This window comes from Glycine max, chromosome 9 (assembly GCF_000004515.6).
Source record: "Glycine max cultivar Williams 82 chromosome 9, Glycine_max_v4.0, whole genome shotgun sequence".
NCBI classification, from domain to species: Eukaryota; Viridiplantae; Streptophyta; class Magnoliopsida; order Fabales; family Fabaceae; genus Glycine; species Glycine max.
The window spans coordinates 40490244-40501698 of NC_038245.2; the positions used below are offsets into that span (position 1 = coordinate 40490244).

The 11455-nt window shown below is 31.6% G+C and overlaps 1 protein-coding gene across 1 annotated transcript; it reads left to right on the forward strand.

Annotated features, from left to right (window-relative positions):
* The first annotated feature begins 944 nt into the window (after nt 1-944).
* LOC102663945 (uncharacterized) lies at nt 945-3541 on the forward strand. Its single transcript, XM_006587389.4, has 3 exons — nt 945-1114; nt 2167-2412; nt 2984-3541. The coding sequence occupies exons 1-3, from the start codon at nt 1004-1006 to the stop codon at nt 3098-3100; spliced, it is 474 nt and encodes a 157-aa protein (XP_006587452.1). The 5' UTR covers nt 945-1003; the 3' UTR covers nt 3101-3541.
* The last annotated feature ends 7914 nt before the right edge of the window (nt 3542-11455 follow it).

An 11455-nucleotide genomic window follows, 5' to 3' on the forward strand; every position in this document is an offset into this window, starting at 1 on the left:
AACATTTACATTGTATAGTTGGTTATGCTTTTCAATCACAAGGGCCATGCTTAGTAAGCATCTAAATTGGATTGAAAATCATTTTTACAGCCAAGAAATTGATTTACCTTATCGGTTGTATTATATTTCAGTTAAAGCTGCACTAGACAACTATTCCTATATAGCATTTATTTGGACACCTTATTGGTGTAATGCTGCATGATCTCTGGACTGCAAAGAGGTCGTAGGAATTTTAAAGGCAACAAGAAGCAGCATTCAATGCCCAATGCTCATGTGCGTTCAGAACTCAGATATGGATCAAATTCGAAAGGAGAGGCAGACAAGGCCAACAGGGTTTCTTATATAAAGAGCAAGTCAACAACGGGTAAAAGGTTTGGTAAAAATGGTAAAAAAAGAAAAGGCAAATAGAGTTTGTTTGAAGCTCTAGAAAATAATTAGTTAAGGAGAAAAGGCTTGCCAATGAATTTTTATATTTTGGAGTGGTAGGGGGGATTTTTAAAGGCAAATAGAGTTTGTTTGAAGCTCTAGAGTGATTTTTAAAATGTTTAACTATCATGCAGGTTCTTAAAAATTTATCAAATTTTTAGTTACGTACGTCGTTCAATTTTTTTAATTGAATTTCTTGTATATTTTTTATTTAAATCTATAAAGTTGTATATATTTTTTAATTAGGTGTATGCATTGCGGACCTAATTAAAAAAACAAAAACAAATTCAAATTCTTGAACTTAATTGGAAATATATTTTATTCAAGAAAATATTTAAAAATTGTAGAATGATTTAGATACTGCAAGTTAACTTAACTTATGATAAAATAAAATAAAAATTTGAATATTTTGTGCGAGTGAGTAAGTTATGGGCCTAGCCCAATCCATGTTTTTGTGACGTATGAAGTTCAATATAAGCTCCAAGCGAATTAGGGTTTTGTGTCTCTGCAGCACTTGGGAGGAGGCACGCAGAAGTCATAGGAGTGTAAAACAGAGACGCAAAATGAAGCTCTGACGATGGCAGTAAAAGGAAGCTTAAGATTCGTGTACGCTCATTTTCCGATCAAAGCTAGCATTGGCAACAACAACAAGTCCATCAAGATCAAAAATTTCCTCGGCGAGAAGAAGGTACTCAACACTTCATCTCTATTTTTTTTCAATTTATTTATTTAATTTCTTAATCATTTGCTACTAGAAAATAATTTTGGTATTAGGTGTAGCGATTCAAACTGGTGACACTGCGTCAGACTCTTGGTCGAAACCACTAACATATAAAAACGTTATAGTAATTTTGTCTGGTCAAACTTCCTATACTAATTTCTTTTTTTTATTTTTTATAAAGTCATATGCTATTTTCAGGTTTTGATGTTTTCCGGACTCTAGACTAAAGTTTTGATGTTTTTACAAAAAAAAAGGAAAATTTTATCTAATGTAATTTATTATTTTTTTATGAGTAAATTCTTTGTACGTATAATCTGACAGTGTTATTTGATAATAAATTATTATATAAAATAAATTTATTAAATTTTATAATAATTAATTTAAAATTATATACATATTATAATTACTAACTGTATTCACAATTCATAAAAAATAAATTCATTTTTATTTCATATTTTACAATTCTCAAGAACTAAAGTGAACAATTCCTGTAATTTGATTTTCATAAACAAAAGTAAGCATTTACTCTTTTTTTTATTATTATTTATCTATAGAACTACAATCTTTAATTTTATCCATGACGTTAATTAATGAATGTTAAAATTCAATCACAAAATGTTGTCAGCTTGTTCACGTAGTGCTAAGTTACACCTTAGAGATGCTACAGTGGATCTAAAACGACGTTGTTTTTTAAGGGGTGTTAATTTGTTATGGGATCTTTGTTTAACCAGGTACATATGAAATTACTTAAATGTTCTTATTATATACAAAATTAATTTTCTCTAATTTATTTGTAGCATAAAAATATGTTTTAAAATTGTTTTTATTTTTAGTATAATTATTTGTTTCAAAATCTTTTTATTTTACATTTTTTAAAAATTTATTTTTAACAAATATTTATGGATACCCATGGATACTTGAGTAATTTTGCAGATCCTAATATATATTATTCACTACTCAAAGCATGATGTTAATTATTATTTGTGTATTGATTAATTGTTAAACGTACATGCGTGCAGGTTCAACGGCGGGGACGTCACTTGCTTTGCAGGAATAATTGGGAACTTGATTGTATATCTGATAGCGTGGCTAATGGAAGCTCCTCTCTATTTCCCATTGTTAGGAATAATTGGGAACTTGATTGTATATCTGATAGCGTGGCTAATGGAAGCTCCTCTCTATTTCCCATTGTTGCAGCAATAATTGCTGACTCTTTCTTTGGCTCCTTCCCTGTTGCCTTGGTTTCTTATTGTGTTTCTTTCTTGGTAATTATCAATACTCCTGTTTCTATATATCAATGATGCCAACCATTTTGTTTTGCCCTCTTGCTTAAAATTATTGGTTTATTACTAACTATTATCTCAATCAACATTTATATGATATAAGCTTATCATTTTTTTCCTTAAATTTTCTTTTTCATTTTTTCTGTCAAATTTGTTAATTTAATCAAGTTCTCCAATTATTTAAAAACATTACAATTAAACTAACGGAAATAATGGAAAATGATACCATCATAATAGTTTTAAATAATTGAGGATTCAATTAAATGTTTTTAAACAAACTTTTTAATTGAATTTTTAATTATAATTAAAAAATCAATTGTATAGTTAAACTTTTTTCTATCACCTTAGATATCATATTTGTCACTCTTATAATATTTATAATATTTATGCAGATCCTTGAGTAATTATGATGTTGGCTTTCAATTAAAATTAAAATTTGACTAAAATATGTTTGTGATAACTGATGAAATCTAAATTTTGTGGTTATTCCTTAATAATTTTTTCTTTGTTTTTGCTCTATGAGGATATCACTAATAATTTTTTATTTTATTAGAGACATGTAGGTGCTCGATCATATTTTGAAAAAAGGGAAGCTTCACTTGTATGGAGTTACAGACATGCAGGTATTGATTTGTTTTTAGGAAGACTATTATTTGTTTTGCCTGCTTGAGTTTGGAAGATTGCAAGCGAGGGACATGCTGCAGCATCTCTGGACAGGTCCAATTTCTAATGCTACTCAATTGAAAGGATTTAAATCAAAGCTTGCGCCATGTTATTATTAATTTATTTGAAGCTTTCATTATGTAGTTGGCTTCTTAGCTTTCAGATGATGCTAAGATACTTGTATATAGCATTTAAATCAATGTGAATGTGATCATATCACATTACCTGAATGGAATTTGATGGATTAAGCTAATTATGTCGTTGCTGCTACTTTGGCATCATGCCTAATTGATTTACTTGATGTATGCTCTTCTTTTTTCAGGCTGTGTCCTTTGTGTAATAAATTGGAAAGATTGTTGTTTCTTTTATGGTGTGTTTGGTAGAGAGGAGAGAAATAATATTGGAGAGAAAATTTGTATTTTTTTATATTCATCCTGAGATATATTACAAGTGATTCTAATAATACTCTTTTATTTATTCTTTTATGTTTGCAGTTATTGATTCTAATAAGATTGTTGTTTCATTTCTGAATTTTGACCCTCCCATGTATTAATAAGTTACTCTTGGCAAGTTGTTTGTATATAAATTTACTTTGATTACTTAAACTAGGGAGTTGATAACATATAGATCTACTTTAATTACTTAAGCTAGGGAGTAGACACTAGTTACTTCTGCTTTATTTCCATCAATCTACAATGTTTTGGCTAAAGGCTACCAGAGATAAAAAAAAAATAACAGAACCGAAATAAATAAATAAAAATAAGCAGCAAAAAAAAAAAAGAAATACTACGACGGTTCTTAAATAACCGTTTTAGAATGTCTTACTTTCTAAGACGATTATTACAGAACCATCTTAAATGTTATTTGTTGATCAAACCATACTAGGATAGTTATTGAATAACCGTCTTAGAAAGTAAGACATTTTACGCCGGTTCCTAATATAACCGTTGTAGTATGTCTTACTTTCTAAGACGGTTATTCAGTAACTATCTTAGATCCGACGACATACCAAGACGGACTATAATTTCAAACAGCCTTCTAAAATTGATCATTCTAAGACGGTTGTTTATTAACCGTCTTAGAAACCTATATTTTTTAAGATGGTTGAAGAATCGTTGTTATAAGTATGATCCTATTTTACGACGCTGCATTCTATGACGATTGAAAATCGTCGTAGAATGTCAAATTTAACCGACTTTGAATGTCATATTTGTAGTAGTGAATACACCTTAGTCTTATTGCCCTTTTTCAATCACGGGACTTACTGCTACAGTATCATTCAATTAAAATATCAGACTGCTATGCTTCCAGAAAATACTGTTCAAACATATACTGTTTAAATCACTACTACTGTACATGGTTCAGATCCATAAGTTCAATTAACATATGCCCTTACAGACACTATTCCTACCATATATATCGTATATGTGTACAATGACTTATATCAAACATACAAAGAGTGCAAAATATCACTGGCAATAAATCTGAAACTAAAGCAGTAATCATTTTCAACAAAATGCAAAGCATGGTGGAAGAGTCACTCACAAACCTAACTCTAAGAAAAATCTAGCAATCAAGAGAAATTTTTTGGAAGAAATATACATTATATCAATAATACTAATTCTTACATGCAAACATTGTCCACTGGAATATTACATCAAGCAGAAAAACATATAACAAAACCTGCTGTATAGATTAGAGTCGGACTCTACAAACATGTTGACCTCAAGATTTTGAATATACAATGTTATACCAAACAAACTTCAACAAGAACTCTTTTAATGCACTACTTCTTTTGTTAGCTGAAAAACAAATGATAAACAATTCTATGGTGGTATGATTTGCACAAACACCTTTTGTCTTTCATTAGTCGAAGGTATTTTATCGATCTTGAAATATCAAGTCTTCACAACACTCCCTTAACAAAGACATTATTATAAGTTACCTTAGATAGCCATATTACACCATCCATGAAGCAATGAAGTATAAGTTACAACGTTTGGTAAGCAGCCCTTGCAAATCATCAAATCAAACACTTTCTTGGCATCTTCCATTTGATTTTGCAAACAATGAGCACTAATAATTGAACCATGGAAGCTATTATGCTTTTAGCCCTAGAAACCATACCTTCTTTGCAAAATCTGTCAAACATAACGGTATAAATTTCCACATCTGGCATGATTCCCTTTCTACATGTTACCCAACAAAGTTGAAGAAGAAAGTGAAGAACCAAAGCCTTCTTCACAGCACTGAAGAACGACGAGAGAGCGACGGGAAGGGATACTTCGTATTCACTTTCTTTGGACATTTTTATCCCTGATTAGTCATTACTCTCGTCTTTACTTTCTTTGTTATGTTTTTAAGTGACTCAAATTGGTAATTTCAAAACAATTATGCTCTTCAATTTTTGCTAGTGATTTTGAATTATTTTTTTTACTAGTTCGAGAAATGAATCTTTGTTAAATTCACTTACATACAAATTATAAAATTCAACTAATATTATAAAAAGACATGAAAAATAAGTCCTAGGAACATTTAGAAAATAAATTTAATATTAGATTTTTTTTAATTTTTTCATCTTTCGTTGAATTTATTTTTCATGCAATATTATCATATTTATAACCCTTTTATGTTTTGACATAATTAAGGTTTTATATTTTTCATGTATGTAAATTTAATTAAATAAGTTTATTTTTCAAATCGATAAAAATTTTAAAATTATGTTCCAAAATTAAAGGTAATCATTGTATTAGAAATATAATGACATGTCATCATTACATGACAAATTAACTATTATTGTTAAAATAGTTTGATTTTAAATAAAAACTTTCAATAATATTATTTTAGTATGTTGTATTTTAAACAGGGGTGGGTAAGTGGGCCGGTCTGTCCCGCAAAAGGTCCGCTTGCATAAGTTCGCATTGGCAACGGACCGGGCCAGTCCGCCCCGCTTCTTACACAGACCAAATAAATTAGTCCGTCCTTGCCCCGCGGACCCCATGGGTCAAACGGGCCGGTCCGCGGGCCTAATTTTAAAAGAATTTCAATTTTAATAAAAATATAATAGAATCAAATTAAGTTCAATATATATGTAAATAAAATCTCAATAATTAGTCAATTACATCAATAAAATAAATAATGTCTTAACAAAAGAAAATTTAAACAATAAATCTAAAATATGAAATTTAAACATCTCGAACAACAAATGATTCCATATTTGAAGTAACTTGAGCCTTCTCCATCTCCATATTTAAGAGAACAACAATGAATTAGCCCTAACAAAAATAGGATAAAAACAAATTCTAGAGAGAGGAGAGATGTACTTTGTGTGGTGGCGCGATGGTGGGCTGAAGCGTGCCGCTGTGGTGTGTCGCATGAGTGCGTGAATGTGAATTGCGTTTTATTCCTGTGTAAGGGGAAGAATCGTATGACTTGCGTGCGTGCGTGACTAAGTGGTGGAGAAAAACCGTGAAGAGAACAAGTGTTCTTAGCCTTTATCTTTTTTTATCTTAATCTTTTATTCTTGTTATCTTTTATTTTTCTTATTTTATCCTTTTTATCTTTATCATCTTTTAATTTAAATTTTTTATTTTTATCTTTAAATCTTTATCTTATCTAATATATTTCTTTATCTGTTATTTTAAAAGAAAAGTTTAAAGTAAAAAAGAGAAAATCAAACCTAATATATAACACAAATCAAATCTAATGCGGGCTACGGGCAATCCGCGGATCCCGCGAGCCAAACTCGCATAGTCCATGGATTAAGCGGAATGGACCCAAAAATATGACATAATCATGGACCGTTTAAAAAAATTGGTTCGTAACCTGCACAGACCACGGACCAGTCCATGGATTGGGCCCGTTTACCCACCTAATTTTAAATGTATAGTTCAAATTATATTCTTTAATTACGTGATAAGTCATAAATTATTAATTACTTGAAAGCAATAACTAAAAAAATATTAAATTTTATCGAAACTAAATAGAAAACTAAGCAATCAAAAACTAAAAACTAATAAAAAATTAAAAATTAACTAAAACTTATCAAATATAATTCAAATTTTTAAGAGAAAAATAATACTAACCAATCCAAATTTGATAAAGTAATTTATAATCAAGAAACGTGTTAAAACTTCTATGTGTACAGGTCACGGGTTTCCATTTTTTGAGAGCCAAGACTATTGCTCGGTTGTGAAAAGTGAGACTCCTTCCATGTTAGGACTTAAGAAGTAGATTATTCCTCCCAATTTAGAAGTGAATTATTGCTCACAATGATTATTGTAATCTTTTTATACTATAAAATGTTGCGAGATACACAAGTGTCAAATTCAGAGTACTACTGTGATATTTTTATAATAAATATATTCACGAAAGAATTGAACTATGGACGGACCATTTTCTTCTTGAATCATGCAAAGACAAAAGGGGGGAAAGTCTTGAACCGTGGGAATGATTCAATCACGCAAACCCTTTCCTAAATCTTATGTTTGATATTGACATTAATTTAGGGTCCTCTGCCCCCTCTAGCTTTCTGTATAGGTACTGTAGACTTTGTTCACCATTTTATCATTATACCTTATCTCGTTACCTTCGGTTCATATCACATAATATGTATTTTATTCTTCTATTTAGAAAATCAATTTGGTTTTCTCAATAGTAGGAGAAAAAAGGTTCCTTATCAATATCAATTACATAGTAAAAAATAATCTATCCAATTAATTTTAGTGCAATAACATGGTATAGAATTGTAGCTGTCCAAACAATCTTATATATAATTATGTTACTGATACAGAGTATCTATCATTTATGTCGATAATTAATCTTTGTCAGAAAATATGATTGATCATTCTTAATGGAATTTTTCTCTTTCAACTATATTTTTCTATCTACAAGACTCAAACTTAAAATTTTATTTAAAAAGATTAAATTTAATATCGCTCAAACTAATGATTTATTGATATGATCATGCAATTTTATTATAAGTAAGCAATAACGTCAAACTTGAGGTGTGCACTAGCCACTAAGTATGCCAATATGGTAATACCAAGGTCTTGCGATACTGTAGTCTATAGCTATATAGTGTATAGGCTTCATCATATTCGGAAGTATTCATTCTCCAACGGAAGTGATGTACACTTCTCATAGCCTCTGTTACGTGAGCTAATCACCACTACACACCCTTAACATAACTTTCCTTTTTTCCTGTGTTGGTTCGAAAGCAATTAGGAAGTATTGAATTCCCTGCACACAATTAAACCAAACAAAACAAACGTAGTACCAATAATTCTAAATAGAAACATGAACACGCATAAATAAGGTTTTAGGAATTATGCAGAAAACCTGAAAACGCAATCAAACCAAACAAAACAAACGTAAAGCAGTACCAAGAGTTCGAAATACAAACACAAACGTGCATAATTCCTTGTCTTATCATATAGTTTCTCCATTGATATCATATCTAATTTCAATATATCATATCATAATTTGATGAACAAGGACCCAATAGTGCCATTCCATGTCAGTGTCGCACTATAAAAAAAAACTATATTTTGCCACAGCTAGATATGATATCAATGGAGAAACTTACATTTCAATATGATTAGTTCGGAATCTTTAATTAGAAGTTTAGAACCTATGTGCATAATTTCATAAACTGCTGGATCGATGATAAAGTGATACGATTTCAGAATTTATTTGTCACTTCAGAATTTTGATCTTTCACTTTTGGATAAACTTTATGACAGCCTTTAACCATAGGTGATTCATGAATCTATTTGGTGAACAAACCCATCAATTTATTATAATGAATAAGCTCTCATTACAAATTTGAAAAAATTAACATTTCTCTTCTACTTGAAGAGGATACATTAACAAAATAAACAATCAGAAACCCATCTTCCAACGTCAATGAACGTTTACTTCTGTCAGAACTTATATTCAATAGCATTATGGAGCTTTTTCTTGCACGAGGGAGGAGGCACCGAACCCACAAATAAACATAAAGGGGAAAATTCTGCCCCAATGGGTAAGAATACTTAAAACAAAATTGGGAGTACATGTTACATTCTCACTTAAAGGGAGGGATAAATCCCTATGATTGACATTTGAGATTACTCCTACCTCCTCCCCCTATCTCTTTGATTGCCAAGTGTGAAAATCCACAATGTTTGAGAGATTTTAGACCTATTTTCGTCATGAGTTGTTTGTAAAAAAATTTAGGTAAATTGCTAGTTGATAGATTGAAAAGGGTTTTGGATGGGGTTATTGATAATAGACAAAACGCCTTTCCAGGAGGAAGACAATTGTTTCATAGAGCCTCGGTGGAAAATGAGGTGGTGAGAGAAGATAAGGAAAAAGAAATGTCTTATTTTTAAAGTTGATTTTGAAAAAGTATATATCTCGGTTTCATAGGAATTCCTCTTGTATATGCTCTATAGATTGGGCTTTGATAAGACCTGGATCAAGGGATGCTTAGAATGTTCTTGGACATCAATATTTGTAAATGGAAGTCCTACTAAAGAGTTTAAATGTTCTAAGGGATTGAAGCAAGGGGATCCCTAAGCTCCATTTTTATTCTTGGTAGTGGCAGAAGGTCTAAGTGGTTTAATGAGAAAAGCAAAATGGTGTAACTTGTTTGATGGATTTGATGTTGGTAACAAAAATTGTGAAATTAACTTCTTGCAATATGTCCATGACACCATTTTTGTGGGAGATGTAAGGGCAAAAAATGTGTTCACTATCAAAGCTATTCATATATTGTTTGAACTAATCTCTGGACTTAGGGTAAACTTTCATAAAAGTAGCTTTGGTGCTATTAGGATAGAAGATGTTGTGGTAGAGAGATATGCCAGCTTGTTGAATTGTAGAATTCTTCATATCCCTTTCATTTACCTAGGATAACCTATTGGGCTAATCCTAGTAAGGTGGGAGCGTGACAACTAATTATCCATAAGTTTGAGAAACGTTTGGCACTTTGGAAACGTAAACACATCTTTTGTGGGAAGAGTTTGTCTTATAAATTTGGTCTTGTCATCCTTGCCTCTTTTTTATCTTTCCTTTTTCAAGATTCCAAAGGCGGTGAGTTCTAAACTTGAAGGGATCCAAAGAAGATTCTTATGGGGTGAGTTTGAGGATAGTAAAAAACTTGCATGAGTGAAATGGGAGGACATTTGTAAAAGCAAGAAGATGGGAGGATTAAGGGGGAAGAATATCTCGACTTTTAATGATGTTCTCTTAGGCTAGTAGAGGTGGCATTTGTTTCATAGTCAAAAGAGGGTTTGCTGGGAGGTGCTTGATTCAAAACATGAGGGATGTCACGGTGAGTTTGTGATTGAGAGACTTGAAGAAGGTGTGTGGGGGCAGTGGGGAGGAGGGACAAATGAAGGGATTAAATTGGATTGATGAGTGGGTGGAGGGTGCAAGCTTGACGATCAAATTCCCAAGACTATTTCTTATCTCGGAGCAAAGAGAGGAGGTTATTGGTAAGATGGGCTTTTGGAGGGAGGATAAATGGTGTTGGAACCTTAGGTGGAGGAGGAGTCCCTTTGAGTGGGAGAGTGTGCTTATTATTCAACTGAACATTTTTTTGTCTAGTGTGTAGGTACCTAGAGAGGAAGTTGATTCTTGGATTTGGTTGTATAACCCAAATGGACTTTACACTTCAAATTCTGCCTATGCTTCACGACTTCAAGAGGAGGTTTTGGAGAATTGGAATACAATTTTGCAAGAGGTTTGGAAACTCAAAATTCCAAGCTGAGTGTCATGCCTGATTTGGAGAGCTTTGAAAGACAGAAGTCCTATAAAAGACAATTTAAGAAGGAGGAACATTATTTAGGAGGAGTTCGAATTTATTTGTCCACTCTGTTTACACATCGAGAATCTTCAAAACATTTATTCATCTCATGTCCGATGGTGAGTAAAATTTGGTTTGAATGTTATAGGTGGATGTCATCTGACTTTGCCATTGTTTTACCTGAGAATTTATCAAGTCACTTTTGGTTACATTCAGCCATTGCGAGATCCAAAGCGGAAAACTTAATTTGGAATATCATTTGGTGCTATGTTATTTGGTGTCTGTGGAAAAAAAGAAATAATTATTTATTTAATCAAGCTACAGGTGATGTTTTGTGCTGCCACTGGAGATCAAATTCACCACTTGGTCTTGATTACATTCTTTGGATTCGGGATTTAAGTATTCATATGTGCAATGGAGTAGTAATGTTGAGGCTTGTTTACACGGTGGTTGAATGGAATTTGTCTTTAGATAAAGTGACTATAAAGAGCTGAAATAGGTTTTGGGTGGGGTGTTTACTCTGAATATAGTTCTTGGTCCAGAGGACTAGTGATGGGGTGATTTTGTACT